The 21,230-nt window shown below is 36.3% G+C and overlaps 1 protein-coding gene across 1 annotated transcript; it reads left to right on the top strand.

Moving 5' to 3' along the window:
• The first annotated feature begins 340 nt into the window (after positions 1 to 340).
• PSMC1 (proteasome 26S subunit, ATPase 1) lies at positions 341 to 19,404 on the top strand. Its single transcript, XM_051977412.1, has 11 exons — positions 341 to 429; positions 3,745 to 3,798; positions 5,293 to 5,389; positions 7,509 to 7,633; positions 7,997 to 8,182; positions 9,205 to 9,333; positions 11,724 to 11,820; positions 15,792 to 15,981; positions 16,367 to 16,518; positions 17,323 to 17,477; positions 19,042 to 19,404. Exons 1-11 carry the CDS (start codon positions 427 to 429, stop codon positions 19,174 to 19,176), a joined length of 1,323 nt encoding a protein of 440 aa, XP_051833372.1. The 5' UTR covers positions 341 to 426; the 3' UTR covers positions 19,177 to 19,404.
• Positions 19,405 to 21,230: the final 1,826 nt, after the last annotated feature.

The raw sequence follows: 21,230 nt of genomic DNA, 5'->3' as shown, positions 1-21,230 counted from the left end.
AGAAGAAAGAAAGAAAGGAAGGTAGAGGGAATGGAAAGAAGAATAGTGGGAAGAAAGAAAGAAAGAAGAGATGAAAAGAAGAAGAAAAGAAAGGAAAGACTTAAAGGAGGAAGCAAATGAGCCGGCTAAGTGCTATCCGGTCCTGGTGGCAATGCCCAGCGCTGGAAGAGTTTCAGACCCAGCAGGTTGCTAAGCCGGATCTCTTCCCCATTCTCTAGCCCCCAACCTCTAGGACCCAAGCCAGGGGTCCTCGCTTTCTTCAAGCCCTCGCCGAACTTCCTTAGTTTCCCGCACCACTATTGGCTGCTGTGTTGGGGCCTTTTCGGCCCCCGTAGCTGTCATTGCAGGGAAGTCTGTCCCGACGCGGCCGCCGTAGCGAGACGCACTTCCGGCGTCGAAGAAGACTGTAGGGGAGCTGGGAGCGCGATGGTGAGTGACTCGGCTTCCTTCGGTTGGCCGCTTTTGACCGGATTCTTGGGGCTCTGGCGGCCTCGACTAGGAACTGGTTGAGGACCCCGATCCCCGAGGCCAGGGTTTAGGATCAGGCTGGAGAGAGGCGGCTGGAGCGTGGGGGGAGGGCCTTCTATTTTGTGGAGTCATGGTCGCGCTTCCCCCCACCCCCACCTTCCCAGGCCGCTCTGACCCACCAGCGCCGAGGCCCCAGATCCTTGGAGCGCTTTGTGGGGTTGGGACGAGAGACAGACCTGGTACTGTATGATTCCTCTCCTTCCTCCTCCTTTTGGGACTTTTGTTTTCCAGTCCGTAAAATTCGAAGTCTCATTGGTCTAAATCCTTTTCCAGCTTCTTCCCAATCTCCCTTAATGCTTCTCTCGGAGCTCCCTCCGGTTACCCTCTCCTGATCTCGTTTGCAGATAGCCCTTTGTAGCTTGTCTCCTCCTTCAACTGTGAGTTCCTTGAGGACAGGAATTGAGCATATTTGTTCATTTTTTTAAAAAATTTGTGTGTGTTTCCCCAATGCTTAACACTGTGCCTTATAAGTGTTTACTGCTGTGATTCTCACTTAACGTAAACATTTTAATTCTTCTGGATTCTTAAGCAAGTCTTCTCTTTGTAATCTTGTTTCTTCACCCTTAAAAAAGCTATGGAAACGTAAAACCAGTGATATTATGGTACAGTAAAAAACCCAAACTCCCAGCAGCTCTGGAGTCGGAGAAATCTGGATTCAAGTCTTGCACTTGAGGCTCAATATCTGTGATTGGACAAGTCGCTTTGGGCCTTGGTTTCCTCATTTATAAAAATGAGAATGTGGGATTTGAGCCGAGCTTCTTAAATTTTTTCCGCTTGCTGTCCCTATTTTTGAGAAATTTTTACGGAACCCTGAGTATATAGGTATATGAAATAGATGTGCAAATAATACATTTGCTGATATTAAATCATAAATTTTATTACTTAAAATTGCTTTGGTATACGTGTAATTTTAGAATTCATTAAAGATGAAAACAAATTTGTTTTCTAATGAGATTGATATGCTTATTTCCTTTTACATAAAGGAATAAGTCATAGAGGAATTTTTGATACCTTTTACTAGTGTGAAGTTTTTCACTACTCCCCTCCTAAAGTTACTGGACCCCATATAGAGTCGGGACCCTCAGCTTAAGAAGCTTTGAACTAGAGGACCTATAGGTTCTTTGAAATCAGGGATCCTATGTTTCCCTTTAACCCTTATATGTTCTCTCTTCCCTCTGGCACTGTTCTTGGGCTCAAGCCTATTGCTGTGTTCCTATGGCAAGAAAGAAGCTTCTTTAATTAGCCTCCTGCTGCACATGCTTTTTCCCACTTCTATCTGCAGCTTGTTGGAGTATGTCCTATAGTAGTTATAAATACTCTATGGGTCTGGATACTGATGTTTGGAGCCCCAAAGAAATTTTTAATGATGACAGTATTGAATATTTAAAGACAGCAATCATGTCCCTCCTCTGGGGGAAAGGAGTAGATTAGAATGGATTTTGATAGTGGCCTGTCTTTAGAGTAAAAATAAATATATTTGCCCTGTTGTCAAATAGCTATTACTTAACCAGGTGATCGTCCAGTGACCTCTAATTATTTTTGTTACTAGAAGAATAAGAATATAATTTTAGTGCAGAATCACAGGATGTTAGTATCTGAAATGACTTCAGTAGTTATCTAGTCAGAGACCTGATAGGAATCCCTACTATGACATATCCAACACTACATGAAGATCTCCCATGGGGGAAGGAGGGGCAGCTTCTATCACTTTGGGACAACTTTAATTGTTGGAACTTTTTCCTAACATTAAGTCCAATTTTATAGCTTGTACCCATTATTCCTGGTTTAGAGCAGATAGAAATCCTCCTTCATGTGTAAGCCCTTCTAATGCCAGGTCACAACTATCATGTCTTTACTGGGTTATTTCTTAATATTATAGGATCGTGGATTTAGAGCTGGAAGGAACACTTGAGTTCAACTCCTTCATTTTACAGATTAGGAAATGGAGATTTAGAAGTTAAATGACATCCAAGATTGCTCAGGAATCCCCTGGCTCCAAACCCAGCATCCCTTCTACTGCCTATGCTGCCACTCTTCAAAACTGTGGAAAGAAGAATGCTAAATCCTGAAACTGCTGTTTACTACCTGTCTGATCTGGGCAAATCTCTCAACCTCTCTGACCCTTGGCTTTTTTATCTATAAAACTAAGAGATTGGATTAAATGATCCAAATGTATGATCTTATGACAGTCTCATAGGACTACATCATGATATGTGAATTGCCCATTACCAGAGGCATTAAGTGCAAACTGGATTACCAACTATGGCTATTTTAAAAGTTGTTCTTGTTCAGATACATCGCTGACTTAGTGTTTTTATTAATAGTTCTAGAAAAACTGATTTTTATGTAGAGAAAGAAAACAATCCAGAAAGACTACTATGATGGCACTTAAAGTATCTCTCATTCAGACTATGTAAGAAGTGCAGATAATTTCAGGGAAGCCCCCACTAGTGATTTAAATAATAGTAAACCCTCACAAACATTTCATTCTTATCAAGTCACAGAACCCTGAGGCATGTGTTATTCGCTGCTGTGGTTATGACTTTAATTTATCTAAAATCATATAGCTAATAAGTTATAGGGTCATAGATGTTAGAATTGTTAAAGGACCTCTGAAATTGCCTTCTCTAGTTCCTTCATTTTACAGATGGGGAAACAGAACTCCAAAAACTAAGTGATGTGCCTACCATCTCATAACCAGTAAATAATAGCCAGGATTCTAATCCGTGATCTCTGACCTTAGATTGAACACTTTTATTTTGCTTTAATATGTTGCCTCTTATTGACCAGAGCTGAATAAAGTCATCACTCTAGTACATTTGTACAATATAGTTTCACCAGTATTTCTTTTTGTTAAGCATTGTTTTCTCAAACTGTGGTTACACCTGGGATTAAATTACAAGTTAAATTCTTAAAATTTTTAGGGGCTGTAAAAGGAAGAAAGGTAAGTTAATAACTTACCTTTAAGTTAAGTAAATTAGTTAGTTGGTTAGTAAATGAATAAATCCAGATTCTTGTTTTAAAATGGGACCTATTTTATAGAAACATAGTGTTCTCCATCTGTTAATTTTCTCTTATAGGATATTGTCATTTATTTTAGAAAACAGATATTTTTGGACTCTGTCATCTGTTGGCCAGCATAAATTTTTGCATTAATCTGCTGCATCTTGATATATTTCTCAATTTGTTTTAATTTTTATGATTTTTTTTTTTCAGGGTCAAAGTCAAAGTGGTGGACATGGTCCAGGAGGTGGCAAGAAGGATGACAAGGTAAATGCTAGAGCTGACATAATATAAATACAGTTATCCTAATCACATTGGGGTGGGTGGATGTAGCGGGGGGGAGGGGAGTTTAAGGACACAGCAATACCTTTACAACCTGGAAAATTGATATAAAATTTTTTGATTTTCCCTTTGTAACAGAAGAAGTTTGAATTAAGATATTAAAAGATAAAACACATTTGATGTTATACAATACTGTCCATATATTTTGTACATTTTCAAGTTTCTAAGCCTTTTTTCTGTGTCATTTGTGGCTTCCCCAAAACTCCCTCCAAATTTCTGTTTAATTTCTTATGTTGACCTTTGATACAATGAAACTGCAATGGAGAAAATCACCATGTGAAAGGGATAACTATAAATTGTAGAGCAAAATACTATACCCATATAGACTTGTATTGAGGTTTGGGGGTACATTTTGAAATTTAAAAATACCCCTTACACCAAAACCATAGACTAAACTTTTTTTAATCAGCCTAACTTTTAAAAACATTTTAGAAATTGATATTGACCAATTCTGTGTCTTTTAGTTTCACTTAAATGTTTTTCTTTCTTATAAAGAAAGTTTTTAAGTCAAGAGGAATGAGGAAGGAAAAAGAAGATAGAAAAGAGAAATAGCTAATATAAAAGCTAAAATAAGTATAAAATTTAAATAAGTCAATTTCTATTTCTCTAATCTTTTAGACTAAAGATTCTTAACCAGTGGCTCATGAATTTGGACTAACATTTACACCTGTGTAACTGAAATATTATATTTACTTCTGTTATAAATCTAGGTACCAAACCACAATAATATTAGATGTTCCCATGATGCTTGTCAATAATGAAATCACTAGTATCTCACAATAGTTACACATCAGTTCTTTGAAATTCTAGCCCCTAGATCACAAGAGATCATAGTTGTGTGTGTGTTTTTTTTTCTGTTTTAATCTATAATTCAGTTTCATTTGGTTTCTTATGTAATTTTACATATTTTAATACATTATTTTGAGAAGGGAATCCATAGATTTCACCAGACTGCCTGAGAAGTTGATGACAAAAACGTTAAGAACCTCTCCTTTAAACATTTAGAGAGTTAATCAATGATTTTAAAGAATGATAAAAGAATCCTTTTGATATGTCAGATGGGCTTGCTTATGGTACTATTGGTTCCCATTTCTAAATGAATACTTTAAAATATCAGTATTCCTGAATCATGAAAACTTGTTCCAAGTACCTAAATCTATATGGAGTATAACTCTGGATTTTTTCTTCTCTGTACCTGATTGATTTAGATTTTTTTCTCTCTCCCTGAATGTTTATACATATTTTAAAATAAAGTTAAACTGATGTACTAACTTAGCCACAGAGGAACTACTTTTTGTTACTTTAAAAGATGAAGAGAAATATAGTTTGTAAAGATCATTGTAGTGTGAAAATAAATTCTTGTTTCATTTTATTTCTGTGTATTCCAATTTTTTTTAATATATTATTTATAAATCAAAGGACAAGAAAAAGAAGTATGAGCCTCCTGTTCCAACTAGAGTGGGGAAAAAGAAGAAGAAAACAAAGGGACCAGATGCTGCCAGCAAATTGCCACTTGGTAATTACATGATTGACAGAATATTTTCAAAGTCAGCTCTCAAATTTATGAAGGAAAATTTACCATATTAATATATAGGTCTAAGAAAGGTAGACACTTGGATAGATGAACAGGAATTGACAGTAACTTAAATAGAGGAATAAAGAAATGGGTATTTTCCATAAGCTTTCTTGGCAAAAGGCCTTTTGGTAGGTTGAAGAAAAAAATAATCCTAACATGTTTTTTCTAAAGGAAGGTTAGCATGGTACTAGGGAACTATTACTTCTAGTACCTCTTTATCTTTTGGAATATAAAGTACATGAATAAAAGCACTCGTGCAGAAATATGTAAACCTGGTTTCATGCAGAATTACAGAAGCTTCCATTTCTAGGCATCGATGGAACCCTTTATTAGCATTAGACTCTTGGTGCTTTTGAATAATTATGTAGCCACATCCCCCCTTAATTACCTTGCCTGAAGATTGGAATTGATAGTAGTTTTATTTCTGCCTTTGTGAATCCCCTAAGTTGGAGAAGTACATGCTTTAGGATATTTCTTCATTTATCTACATAACTAAAATTGTTTTTTTCTTTATAGTATAGATGAATACCTATTAGATGGCCAAATTAAAACTAATTGCCTTAAAATTGAGCAGCAGAAGAAGAATGTTCAAGAAGAAAAATTGTTTTAGTACTCTGTTATTTTCCTTGAGATTTTTTTTTTTTTTTTTTGATGAGTTGCTATTTCTAATTTGCTATGGTCTGGAATTTGGGCTCAATTTTTGAATTGACTCAGTATTTTAAAAATTGGTTTTGGCTATATAAAAAGAATTAAGTATGCAGTTAAAAATGTCTTCCTGAGAAGAAATGTTGTCAAGAGGGTTAGTTTGGCTGGTTAATAGGTACATAAAGGAGAATAATCTTAGATTAGAGCTAGATCATAGAGTGCTTTTAATGCCAAACAAAAGGGTTTGTATTTTATTCTACAAATGATAGTTATTAATGCTTTTCCAGTAGGGAAGTGACATAATCATACCTGAACTTTAGAATATCATATTCTACTACAATAATATAAATGGAAAGTATTCATACTGTAGCTACAGTATGGTAGCTACATGAAGAATCAATAGGAAAGAATCAATTGTAAAGGGAAATCATTTAAGAAGCTGTTGCACTAGTACATTAATAATCTCCTGAAGGAGAAATGTTATCCAGGGGGAGCTAGCAAAGGATTAAATATTGGATGGGATACTTAGCCCAAGTTGTCTCATAATAAAGGAGGGATAACTAGAGGATGCAACAAAGCACCAGCCCTAGAGTCAGGTTTATCTGAGTTCAAATGTAGCCTCAGATATTTAATATTTAGTAGTTGTATGACCCTGGGCAAATCACTTAACTCCAGTATCCTCACAAAACAAAGAATGCTGGGAGAAAAGGAAATTGAGGATGACTTTTAAGTTAACTTGTGTTAACTGGAAGCATGATGGTGCTTTGAAAGGAATAGAGAAGCATAATCCCTTGAGAATATTATGTATTTAATGTTTTTGGATTATTTTGACTAGAATTGGAATCTAGAGCTTATGAGAAGCAACGTAATATAGTGGATGGAACATTGCATCTGATGTCAAGATCTAAATTCAAATCCCCTCTGAGACATATTATGACCATGTGACTCTGAAAAGTGAAAAGCTGTGGGACCTTCTCTGGGTCCTCATCTGTAAAATGACAGAGTTGTCTTTGATGACCTATTTAACGGCCCCTTCCCGCTCTAAGTATATGACCCTTTGACTCTAGGGCTAATGCCTTCACCAGACCCCACATATTTAGGAGAAAAGATGCTTTTCTTTGGTCTCAGTAGGGACCTGAAAAGTAGATTAGGTCTTTTATAAATTTACATGCTACATGTTGAATCTTGGGATTATTCTCCCTATTTCCCTGGCTTCTGTCTGATGGAAATTATCTTCCTCTCCATTTATCTAATTAATTTTACTAAACCGATCAACATTTCGGGATTTGGGGAGATTATTTTTAGATAGATAATTCTTTTCAGTTGAATGTGCTGAATTATTTGTTAATAAAGTATTACTTATTTAGCATTTTATAGTCATAGTATGATGACCCTTAACTGTTTTTAATTACAGTAACACCTCACACACAGTGCAGGCTAAAATTATTGAAATTGGAGAGAATTAAAGATTATCTTCTCATGGAAGAAGAGTTCATCAGAAATCAAGAACAAATGAAACCTCTGGAAGAAAAGCAAGAGGTAAATTACTTCACTTCTCTTTTTTTAATTTTTTTTTTTTTGAAAACATGGAAACTGGATAGAATTTTCAGAAATCGTTTAGTTCTTAGGACCATATCTTAACAAATAAAATTTGTAAAAGTAAATTTACCTATATATTTGATAAATTTTATGTCTTTTATGGTTAAAATGTTTCATATTTTAATTTTTCATTTATAAAATAATATTTTTAGATTTTACTTACTCTGTGGTGAAAATCCAAGTATATTTTAAAATAAGAATTTCTAAAATAAGCACATTTGTGTAAATAGATTAAATTCCACAATATCAAGTGCTGATTCTTTGGATTTAATGTTTTTTGTTTTGGATCTATTCTTCCAATAGGAAGAACGATCAAAGGTGGATGATCTGAGAGGGACCCCAATGTCTGTAGGGACCTTGGAGGAGATCATTGATGATAATCATGCTATTGTGTCTACCTCAGTGGGATCAGAGCATTATGTCAGCATTCTATCATTTGTAGACAAGGATCTGCTAGAGCCAGGATGTTCTGTGCTTCTCAACCATAAGGTAAGTTGAAAATTCTTTGTAAATTGGAGAAAGGCACTTTTTTTATCTTTCCTTGGTACTAACCAGTTTGGACTTTGGATCAGCTAATGTCTGCTGTTTTTAAGTTTTTTATTAGTGTCTAATTTTTTAAACTTCTTCATAGTTTTCCCTAGTATCTCCCCTTCCTTCCATGAGACATTCTTTAGGAAAAAAAAATAGTATTTAAACACCAAAAGAAAAGAAAATGAGAAAGAAAAATCAGTACAATCGGTCAGTATGTTAAAAAAAAAAAAAAAAGTCTAAAAATGTGTGCCTTGTATCATGGATTACCCACTTCCATGAAGGATGGATTGGGTATATGTTTTTATATCTCTTTTTTGAGTCCTATTTCATCTTAATAATTTTGCTACAATGACTTGATTTTTTTATATATGGTTATTCTTTCCATTTATATTATTGTAGTTGTATGTTTTCTGGACTCTGCTTACTTAATGCTGTATTAGTTTGTGTACATCTTTTCATGCTTCTCTGCTTTCATTGTTTCTTAACAATGCAGTAATATTCCATTACATTCTTGAACCACAATTTATTTAGCCATTTAACCATTCCAGTCCCTGCACATCATTTTGTGTCCAATTCTTCGTTATCACAAAAAGTTCTGCTACAAATATTTTATTGTATTTGGGGACTTTATTATACTATCAAATGCTTCCTTTCAGGACAAATTCAGTAATGGAATCTTTGGGTCCTTGGCTATAGACATCTTAGTTACTTTGCTTTCTAGTAATATCACCACTAGTAAGGCAAAAAGCATTTAAATATTAATTACAATATATCAGGTACTACCAAGTGATAGGGATATTAAAAAAAAAAGGCAAAAGACAATCTTCCCTCAAGGAATTCATAATCTAATGGGGAAAACAACAAATAAACATATACAAACAAGCTATATACAGGATAAATGTAGAGGGAAGGCACTAAGATATGGTTATAACACTTTATAAACAACCAATCCCTGTAATAACACTTCCATTATTTATTAGGTTCATGCTGTGATAGGAGTTCTGATGGATGACACAGATCCTCTTGTTACGGTAATGAAAGTAGAGAAGGCCCCCCAGGAGACATATGCTGATATTGGTGGATTGGACAACCAAATTCAAGAAATTAAGGTGAGAATGGGAAACAGGAATGGATTTATCAGAAGTCTAATTTCTTCTTCTACTAGTTAGTGGGTTTAATGCACTGATATTCATGATTTCCTCCTTTAGTGATTAAATTAGTGGGCTGCTTTAGGAGTTGCCAGTTGGGGATTCATTTATTGTTTTGATTTTAACAAGTTAAGTTAATACTGGCATAGGGAAAGAAGTATTCAAAAAAAAATTCAACAGCATTACAGTTATCACAGCTTCATATGGTTTTATAAGCATAATCCTGTGGCTCAGACTTAAAATATTTTCAGATGGAGGTTTTTTTTAGTTGTTACTATTATTATATTGTCTATTTTATGGTCTGGGAAAACTATATCATAGTATTGGTAATGGGCTGAATTGGAATTCTGATTCCCCTATTGGGGGATTATAATTGGCCATTATAATTGGAATACTGATCCCCTATATCATCACTGGAGGGCATCAAAGCTCTCTACATCCATCCATCCATCCAGGTTTCCATACAAGTGAGTCATTCAGAAAGAGCTCTGTGGGCCCTTGTAATTTCTTATAACCTTTGTGATACCATGAAAGCTGATATTTATTTAGTACCCCACAGGTTGCAGAATGCTTTTTACACACTTTGTCTCATTTAATCTCAGAGCAACTTGGTAAGCATCAAATGGAATATGTGTGTATGTGCGTGCACGCACCTGTGAGAAATATGTGTTTTATAGTGTGTATCTGCCTATATACAGACCCATATGCACACATATACACACACACACACACACACACACACATATCTAAATGCTTGTGTAACTGTTAAAGTGCTATGTAAGTACTATATTGTTATTATTAATAATAATGTCCCTAAGCAAAAAATCCCTTCTCCCCCCCCAAAAAAAAAAGCATAAAAGAACTTCATGACTTCAGTGTTCATCAATCAGCAAAGCATTTGTTAAAGACCTATTATATGCCAGGCATTAATCCAGGTACTGGGGGTACAAATTCAATACGTGAAATAGTCCCACCTTAGAAACTCCTTACATTCAGAAAGGGAAGGCAACACAGACACATTAAACTTGAAAACAGCACCAAGACTTTCGGTATACCATTCGTAGAAGTATTTACAGAATAAACACAAAGGAGTTAAATATAGTCAGTTTAACAGGGAGGCACTACCATTTGAGTCAGGAAAGATTCTATATAGAAGATGGACCTTAGCTATGTGTTGAAGAGAAATTATATGTATCATGAGCCTGGAAAGATAGGTTAGTAAAGTTGTGAAGGACTTTGAAACTAAATAAGGGTTTGTATTTCAATCTAGGGACAACAGAAAACCACTGGAGTTGATTTTAGGAGGGGGTGATGTGATTATGTCTGCCCTTAAGGAGAATAATTTTGGTAACAGTGTCAAAGATGAGAGAATAAAATGGGAAAAGACCTGATCCAGTAGAGGGTTTAGGAGGCCAAGACAAAAGTCCAGGGAGATGTTTGGGGCCCGAATGAAAGTAATAGCTTTGTGAGTAAAGAGAAGGGGTCAGATCAAAATTGAAAGGTGGATATTTTAAGGTTGAGGGAAATAAGCATGGTTGAAAGCATCAGGGAAAGAACCAGTAGATGAAGGGATATTGAAGAAGAGAGAAGAAACATTGGGGTTACAGTCTGCAGGAAAATACTAGGAGGATGGAATTAAGGACACATGTATAGGCTTTGACTTGTAAATGAGAAAGGACTACTTCATTATCAGAGACTAAAAAGGAACAATTGCCCAGGAAGGAGGAGGACCTTGCCTGTACAGATCATAACCACTTTACAACTTAATAGATGATTTCATCAGGTGCTATTGTTTAAAAAAAAAAAATCACCTATTGCCTATATTTGGTAAAAAGATTGTACTCAGCTAAGCTAATTCTGGGACACCTTACACCACGTAAAGAATTCAGAAATTTAGAATCACTTTCATCCTGAGATGAGTAGAATATAAGTAGATGGAACAGAATAATAGCAGAAACTTAATTAATTGGGTTTCTATTTGTTTTTCAGATATGGAAGATGGCTATTTATTTGTAATTTGACCCTTTCTGAGCATTAGTGATTGAGCCTGGCCCTTGCATAGAAGAATAAAGATTATCTAATTAGAAGCTACTCAAGAACAGTAATTAATAGCAATAAACTAGAAGGAATTCAGTTCAGATTAGGAAATGATTATACAAACACATATATACAGATACATACATAAACATACAGAAAAATAGCAAAATATAACTGAGTTTAATTGATGGATTTCAATTTAAGGAGTTAAGCAAAGCTTAACCCCTGGCTTATATCCTGGTTAAAAAAAAAAAAGAAAAGAAAAGAAAAAAAGGAGAAAAAATCATTATTTGACTGAACAATGTATTCTCTAGGAATCTGTGGAGCTTCCCCTCACTCATCCTGAGTATTATGAGGAGATGGGTATTAAACCACCTAAAGGAGTCATTCTCTACGGCCCGCCTGGCACAGGTACTCTATGTGTTTGATATTTTCAGGGCACTAAGTATGTCTGTCTTGGGGAAAAGAAGGCATGATTGCTTTCTCTAGATACTGGGAATGGTTCTTTTGGAAGAAGGAAGCCTTTCCTATATAGCTCCAGTGACAGAACTAGGACTAGTGGGTTTAATTTATAAGAAGGCAGATTTCCTGAAATACGAGAAATTTCTCATAATTAGAAGCTGAGCTGAGCAGATTTCCTACTTGCCAATAGAAGGCACTGTTTTCTTAACCTTGGTTCATCCTCTATATAGGGAAGTGAAACTGAATGTCAGGATCACAAAATTAGGTTTTATTATCATTAAATATTTTATTTGCATACCTGTTTTATGTGGCTATGTACCTGGGATCACATAAAAATTTCTCAGGCAAAAAAAGAGGTCACAAATAGAAAAAGTTAGTCCTGCTATAGATTACTTCTTAAGTTTTACCTTTCAACTTCACAGTTCTGTGATTCTGTCTCATTATCCACCTCACCTTATTCCTATGAGCAGACGCAATTTTGTTCCTTCTCCAAGCCATTGAACTTGTCTCCTGCCTGATGTCTGAGAAAATCCTTGCCACCAAAGCATGTCCACCAATGCCACCAAGTTTTTCTCATTCACTTCTGCAAGACTTCCACCTTCTCCTAAATATTTTCTGGGTAGCTACAATTGGCCATTCACAGCTACCTACGTGGTAGAGTGGCTACAAAGTTGACCTTAATTTCAGTCCTTCCTCAGACACTGTCTAGCTTGTAACTCTGGTGAAGTCACCTAACTTCTGCCAGCCTCGGTTTTCTCATTTTAAAAATGAAAAGATCAAATGCGCAAATTTGCAAGCCTTAGATTCTGTGTAAATGCTAATGCTATTAATTAATATTACTGCTTCTAAATAACTATGACCTTGGATAAATTAAGTCTCCCTGCATTTTTTTTTCAGCATTTATAGAATGAGGACTTGAACTTTAATCTCTGACATTCTTTATTCTTTGATTGGCATTTGTTTCTTTTCATCTTTTTAGTCTCCAGCCTAGAAGAGAAAAGATCAAAGAATATTTTTTGTAAGGAAAAAGACAGTTTGAACATTTTGCTGAGAACAAGTAAGGCAGTTATCTTTTGGCACGTGGACTCTTAACTAGCTAGAAATGGGCCACAATAGAAGAACACTGCTGTCAGCCTTTTGAAATTAATGTTGGGTATAGGGTATTTAACTGTCCAGCCAAATGTGGTTTTTCAAAGAAGTGTAACTAGGTTGTGAAGGCTTAGAACTCTTCAATCCTAGAAATATAGTAAGATTAAAAATGTATTTCTTGAAAGGAGAAAGAAGAGCTAAAGTTGAGTCAGGCAATGATTAATAATTAACTTAATAGAAAATTTGGCAAATCCCAGATATCAGGGTCTCTACCAGTTTCATTGGCCATTCACCTAGTACTTGTATTGTGATCCTAATTGAAAAAGGAGACATGTACTTCATTCCTATCAAGAATGTTACTACAGTCACCTAGAAAGAAAATATCGAAGGTACTGAATAGTACCACTCAGTTCAAGCATAGTGAGGATCTGCATGAGTATTTCTGGCTTTTTCCCAGGTTCTTCTGCATGTGATTCAGGAAATAGCCTTCTTTAGTCCTTTCTAAAAGATGCTTTGGAACTCTTTGTAGATCTACTTAATGACCCTAATTTGAGTATTGAACTCAGTTTGAGAACTAGAGGAATCTATTGCTTTTTTTTTTTCTTTCTGGAAAGCCAAGATAAATTCATCACCAACTGACTGCATTGATTATAGTCACTACAGCTTCTAGAAATCCATCTCGTAAATAGTAGTGTCAGTTGATAGTTTTCCTCACAAACAAAATCATAAGTCCTTGACAGAATCATAGAATTAAATTGCTGAAAACTGCTAGACTGCCTCCTACTTCAAAAGAATTTGTTAAAATTCTGATTTAACCTAGATCTTGTTATTTGTGTGTCTTTCAAATACTGCTCTACAGTCTATCTTGGTTTACTTAGTTTTAAACTACAAATTAGAGTTTGCTAGCCATTCTTATTTTTAATAAAGAGCTATACTTTTATAGAGAAGTGTTGGAATCCTTACTAACTGCTAACTAATTAGAGTTGATCTAATCTTACAAGAAGATTTTGGCCAGAACCTGAAACAAGGTACTAAGTAGAACTAATTAATACAAGGCTTGTGTTCACACCTTTACTCATTGGAGTTCACAAGTATGCCAGCTTCACAAAGTAAACTTTCTAACTTCATGGGAGTTCACACCTCCCTTAAAGCTCTTTGGGCCAGAGAGCACTATGGGAGAAAACCCATAATCCCATTCTCTCAGAAGATTCACATATAAGGCGAGACAGCCAATTAGAATACATTTTTCCTCTTGGCTGGCTGGTGGCAGACGAAGAGTTTTCAGAGGATAAAGCTACAAGTGGAGAGTTCAGTGGACAGATTCATCTTCATCTCACACCACTGTAGTTGGTGGCTGGGCTCCCCAGAAGGAGACAGGAGAGACATTCCATCTCTGTGTTGGTTGGAGGCTGAAGAAAGCAGAGGCAGAGGCTGAAGGACAGAACCTTTGGATTTGGAGATACTCGGAGGGCCCTAAGCTAAACCGGCTGTGTTCTGAGAAGAACAAGAATTCCAACATTTGAACTCATAACAGAAAAGATTTCATTGTATATTGCTCCTACTTCTCATTGTGCTTACGTGCTAAGAAACCTGCATGCTGGGCTTAGATTAACAGAAGCAATTGTTCCCTTTGTGGCAGCTGTAGGAATTGTAGGCACAAAGGTACCGAGGTGGAAATAATCCATCTCAAAAATGTTTAATTCTGAGAAGGGTTAGAATATGATTTTAGATATCAGGTGGAAGGTACCTTAGAAATCATCTCATTTCTTTAATTTGATTTCTTTCCTGACTGACCTTGGATTCATGTCATGATGGTTTTTTCACTATATGAAATCGAGTAATATTGAGCACTTAAAAAAAACATTCTCCCCACCCCATCCCCAACTTTTATGAAGTTAGTTTTCATAATATCCTTGTGGGATAGGAAAGAAGATAATAAAATGGCAGTAAGTGATTGACTAGAGGTCACAAGTTATTCATGAAATATTTATTGATTGAATATTACATGTTAGTGTTTGAACAGTCAGTTATTTTATTATAACATCAGGTCAAAATCCCAATTAGCAGCACCAGCAATATGCCAGAGGATCTAAAAGGATCTTTTAGAAGTCCTCATAGAAGGCTCTGAGCATTATCTTAATTACTTTTGGAACATGTAAATTCAAAGATGAACACTTGGCATTCAAGGAGATTACACTACTGTTCTAATAGTGGAAATCACAGTGATACAATTCAATTAGAGTTTAGCAAAACATTGTTGAAAGGCATCATCCACAAATTACTGGAAATATCAGCGCTAAACTCAGGAGGCAAAAAAACTGGGTTGGAGCCCCAAATTCTTTACGAATTGTATGTCCATGGGAAGGTTATTCTAACGCTCAGTTTTCTCATTTGTACAATGAGAATAAAAAGGCATAAAATGCTCTGCCACAAACTTCTTCCTCTTTTCCTGAGTAGATACCTCTGTAGCAGGCACATGAGCTGTACCTTAAGAGGATCTTGTGGTTCTAGAGCATTTGATGGTATACAGAATACTTTGCTTAGTAGTCCTGTCTGGTACATAGTGCAAGTATAATTCTCATTTTGCAAATGAGGGAATTGAGACTTAAAGAGTGAAGGAATTTATTTATATATGGTCACACAAAGCCAAGATTTGAACCTTGAAACCTGTTTTCTAACTGCAAACTAATATTCTTTGTATAACTTCCAGAGAGTAAATTATTGTTTTACCTCCGATGTCAGTTTGCTGTTAGTTTTAAAGTGTTTAATAAGCAATTGTAACTGAAATATGTATGTGTGGGGGTGTTTGTTTTTTTTTTTTATCTAAATAGGTAAAACCTTGTTAGCCAAAGCTGTAGCAAACCAGACCTCAGCTACATTCCTCAGAGTTGTTGGTTCTGAGCTTATACAGAAGTACTTAGGAGATGGGCCCAAGCTTGTTCGAGAATTGTTCCGAGTAGCTGAGGAACATGCTCCATCGATTGTTTTCATTGATGAAATTGATGCCATTGGGACCAAAAGGTATTCCATCCTTTTTATTGAATTTTGAGTATTTTAAAGATGACTAATTAAAAGTGTTTTGTAAAAATGAGTGTTTAAATGAATTTCTCGGGTATATCAGTTATAGTTATCTAGGAAAAAATGTAAGCCTCTCAAATAAGTTGTGATGATTTTTTTCTTTTCACATGATACTTTCCCTTTTCCTTTCATAATGTATATAGTATTTTGGCTCATTGATAATTCTACAATGTGATACTAAGATGCATCCTATGAGTTTAAGAATTAATATTTGAGAAAGATACTGTTTTATTACAAGCTTAAATGTTTGCAGTTAGTACAGTAGAGAACCTAGTCTTTAATTGGATATTCATTCCTTCCCTTCTTTTCTTATTCCTAATTTTCCAAGGTATGATTCAAATTCAGGTGGAGAAAGAGAAATTCAGCGAACAATGTTGGAATTATTGAACCAGTTGGATGGGTTTGACTCTAGAGGAGATGTAAAAGTGATTATGGCCACAAACCGAATAGAGACTTTGGATCCAGCACTAATCAGACCAGGTTCAAGTTTGTTTTTTTTTTTTTTTAATGTTATATCATTTTTCAAAATTTTGCTTTTCAGGAAGCTTTAGCAAGCAGCTATTGAGAAAATCTTTTTAAAGCAACTTTAAAATAGGATACATGAGTTCTGTAACTAAGATTTTGTACAAAACAAATGCCTTTCCTTTGAGCTAGATCCTGCTCCCAGACTCTGCCTGTAAAATTTTAGTCCTTTAAATCTTAGTCTATTAACTTGATCTTTATCCTAGTATAAATGGATTAGATCATCAGCAGTTTGTACCTTCTCTAAAGGAATATTATGTATAGTACTTTTTAAGTTGAGCTGGTCCCACTGAAATCAGGTGCCATTAAAAGATCATTAACCTAATTTATTTCCATGCAGGTGAGGATTTCTTTTGATCTGGGTCAGAAGCTGTGGTCATATCGACAAGAAAATGTTCATTTTTAAAAAATGTTAACTTTAGTGCACCAGAATTTGTGTGTTTGTTTGCTAGAAATATTTTGGAAACTTAGCTCTTATTGAGTCAGAGAAAGATTGGACTAGGATCACAATTTGACAGTAACATCTTTGAGTAACAATTGTCTCGATAGTTGCTGTTAAGACGAATAGAAACCTCTCCATGGCTTCTTAATGCTTTCCAGAAAAATCCCTTGTGGACAGAAGGGACCAAGAGGAAATTGCCTTTACTTAATAGTTATTGGTTTTATTGATAACTTCCTCATTCCTTGTACTTCCAGGCCAAGCTAGATTTACTGAAAGTCTAGAAGTGTGTAAATGACATTGAAAACATTTTATACACACAGGCCGTATTGACCGAAAGATTGAGTTCCCTCTGCCAGACGAAAAGACCAAGAAGCGCATTTTTCAGATTCATACAAGCAGAATGACTTTGGCAGATGATGTAACTTTAGATGATTTGATCATGGCTAAAGATGACTTGTCTGGAGCAGATATTAAGGTAAAAAATATGCTTACACTGGGTAATGGAAAACCATAGTTAATTTAAAATGGCTAGTGGATATGTATAACTTAGGTGCTAATTAGGCAATAGCTTAAAAGTATTTTTATTTTAATTTAGCTGTAGTTATTGTTGATTTGCCACCGCATTAAAATCATAAATGTTCTTTTAAACTGAAAATCTTTAAGTTTATTAAAAATAATGATCATTCTCAGCCACAGTTAAATTTAAAAAGAAAACATAACAAAATATACCCATAGTTATAGAGTAACTGATCACCAAAGTGAGTCATTTTGTTCTGCTCCTGGTAACTTTCTCGAGCATGCTTGCAGTAGTTTGACTTAATACATCTTTAAAAGTGAACAGTCTATTTCCTTCACAAAGGAAGAGAGTGGCCGTTGCTCTTAATTATAGCCAGAACTGTCAGAAATGTAGATATCCTGCTCTGATCTCAGAATTCAGTGTTTTATTATATTCTGACCAGTCCTACTAAATCATGATTTGGAAAGGTTCTGCCCCTTGGTTTTACATCACTTATACTTGTAGTAGGAGAGTTTTATGAAAAATCAAAATGTCCCAAAGCCTGGTTATAGTTGTAGGAGTTCTTATCGAGCTTTCATTCTTTCTTTCTAATGTTTCATCAAACTGTAACCTACAGGCATTGCAGCATGGCTCATAGACTTGAGACCTCTCTGCTCAGGTAGCTAGACTTCAATCACAGAGTGTGGAGATCTTTGTAGAACCAAGTCATCCTTAACCATTAATTGAAGTAATTTTAATTGCTGGGGGAATGATATACAACTGTCCTCATTTTACAAAGCTATTCTTTCACAACAATCCTGTGAGGTAAATTGTTGCAAGTATTATTCCTACTTTGCAGATGAAACAAGCTGAAAAAGATGGTAACTTGCTCATAGACTTCCAGCTCCCAACTCTTTTGGGAGGGGAGGAGGGTGCAATCATAGAAATGTATTTTCACATTAGTCATGTTGTAAAAGAAGAATCAGAACAAAAGGAAAGTGCCACAAAAAAGTGAAAATAATTTTATTTCAATATGCTTCAGACTCCATATTTCTTTCTCTGGATGTGGATAGCATTTTCTATCACGAGTCTTTTGGAATTGTCTTGGATCATTGTATTGCTGAGAAGAGCTAAGTCAATTATAGTTGACCATTGTACAATGTTCCCAAGTTCATTGTTTAATCTGCAATAATATGCTGGCTCTCTGCCATGCTGTTTCTCATGAAACAGTTCCTTCTGTCCAACAGTTGTGTCTTGATGTGATGAGCAGACTTCTGCTAAGAAAGTTACTGTCTTTTAGTTAGGGTTTCTCTAAGTAGTCTTTTTTACTGCTGCCTATTCCCTCAAATAACCAAAATTTAGCTTTAGAGCTAAAAAATAATTGCTCTATTTCTCTTCCATAGAGTTTTAGTAATTCACACTTCAGTTTAGCTGCACCACACTCCTTATTTGAACATATTTCCCCTTCCATGTTGCTAGCACAGAGTTACAGATGTCTAAGGTCCAAGTCTTTATTTTTAAAAATTCTGTTGCTCTTTTGCAGGCAATTTGTACAGAAGCTGGTCTCATGGCCTTAAGAGAACGTAGAATGAAAGTAACAAATGAAGACTTCAAAAAATCTAAAGAAAATGTACTTTATAAGAAACAAGAAGGCACCCCAGAGGGACTGTATCTCTAATTGAACCATGCTGCCTTCATGAGAGTTGTTGGGAGCTTTCCAAACCCCCTGAACTAATAACACTGGGAGAACTGAAGGGGCACATGTGCTCCAGTAGGCCTTTCTGAGCAAAGGGTTTTTTTATATATTACTCAAATAGGATGTGTGGGGTACCTATTGAACTGTGCTAGTCTTTTGTTCACTGTGCTACACTGTATTCCACAATAAAATATTCGCTTTCAGAAGGCATTCACGTATCAGTTGTGTCATCTGCTGGTAGATAGTATGTGTGAGAGTGGTACCAGTAACAGTCAGCCAGTGAGTAACAACAGTTTCATGTGTTAAGCTTCTCCTCTGCAAAGACAGCTTATAGGAAGGATAAACAATGTCAATTTATCTTGCCACTTCAACATTTCTTCTGAAGACTGGTACATTTGTGGGTGGGTTTTCTTTTTGGCAAGACAGTAATTAGAAGTTATTTTACTGCTTTATTCAAAAGTTTAATGTTCTTGGTGAATAAACCCTAGCACATGCTTTAGATTCCCATTCCAGCCTTACCTTACCTGCCTGTGTACGCGCCTGCGCGCGCGCGCGCACACACACACACACACACACACATACACACTCACACTGATTGCCTGAACAAAGCCTTGAAAGGTCAGAGTGAGAACTCTCAGGCCAGCATTGCCTTCTTGCCGCCACAGGCCTGGGCTCTTCCACCCCCAGCAACAAGGCAGTGACTGACAATGTCCTTCAGCGGGGGTTCTCCTGGAGCTGCCTATGGTGTCAAGAGATTAAATGGTATGCCTGAGGTCAAAGGTCAGAATGTTAAGTGGATTCATCCAACCCAAAGCTTAAAACTAGTTTGTAACCCCATGTGGAGTCACAACTGGAATCAAGAAATTATGATTTATATCTGTAAATGTTTGATTTGTAAACCTTATTTTATAGACCTGAGGTTGGATAAAAATTTCTTGGGTGAAAAGAGGTCATGAGTGGAAGAAATTTAAGATCTATTTACCCAGGTCACTCCCTTAATACAACTTTTGAGACCCAGGGACATGAAATGGCCTCCCCAGTATCACAGATAGTGGCAGAACTCAACCTGCACATGAGATCTCCGGTTTGAAAGCTCCTAATGCAGCTGTAGTGAGATCAGAAACCTTCCCTTTGACCACCAGGCAATCTCCTGTTTCCTGATCCTACTAAAGGAAACCAATCAGAGTCCAGTCTTTCCACATAACCCAGTTCCTGTTTAGCTTTTCATGTTGGTGGTGGCCACATAACTCATTTACCTCAATTACTTCGACGTGGTCCTATTCATACTCAGCTTGTTTGTGCTCTGTTGCCTCCCCATGAAACGGCAAGTCATGTCTTTTTTTTTTTTTTTTTACTTTCAACCTATGGTTTCCTGGGTGTTAGTTCCCAGACCCGGAAATCAGTGTGCTTATTAAATCCTGTCACTGTGCTAACCCCTGGGTGTGCAAAGGAGGGCAGAAACAGCCCTTTACCCTGGAGGTCCTTATGCCCCAACAAGAAGAAGGTGATTTTGTCAAGGTTGCATACAAGTTAATCAGGGGTCAGTGGTCCCAATTGTCATCCACCACCTGTTTTGCAGCCCCTTGCCTGGGGGCAGGAGAGGTTGAGAAACCACCAGTCACACAGTCCTGTATGTGTCATAGGTAGACCTGAACTCAGATTTTCTTGGCTCAAGCTCTATCCATTATGCCAGAAGTGACTGTAGGTAGCCCACAGCACTCCCCACCCAGTGCAGCTGGGACCAGATCAAACTAATTGGGAAATACTTAATCAAATACATAAAATTGCAATAAAACAAAGATAATGTCAATAGCAGTTTTCTAAGGCTATGATGCGGTGGTCCCTTGTGTCTGTTCTGAGTGACGCGGCTGCTGCCGTCTCTCAGACTGAGCTCAGGGCTGCCTTTTTGGAGCCGCCACAGCACACTTCCCAACACAAATGCTAGAGAAAGAATGGATATTGGTGAGGAGGGCAAATCCTGTCATTGAGTTAGGTCTGAGACCTAACAACAACAAAAACAGCCAACAGAAATGTGA

This window comes from Antechinus flavipes, chromosome 2, assembly GCF_016432865.1.
Source record: "Antechinus flavipes isolate AdamAnt ecotype Samford, QLD, Australia chromosome 2, AdamAnt_v2, whole genome shotgun sequence".
NCBI classification, from domain to species: Eukaryota; Metazoa; Chordata; class Mammalia; order Dasyuromorphia; family Dasyuridae; genus Antechinus; species Antechinus flavipes.
This window is presented reverse-complemented; position numbering and strand designations above follow the sequence as displayed.

What these genes read in the sequence shown, in the direction of transcription:
- PSMC1 (XM_051977412.1), top strand. An exon ending in GTGGCAAGAAGGATGACAAG is followed by an intron (nt 3,799 to 5,292) that starts GTAAATGCTAGA and finishes TATAAATCAAAG; the next exon opens with GACAAGAAAAAGAAGTATGA. An exon ending in TGTCTGGAGCAGATATTAAG is followed by an intron (nt 17,478 to 19,041) that starts GTAAAAAATATG and finishes GCTCTTTTGCAG; the next exon opens with GCAATTTGTACAGAAGCTGG.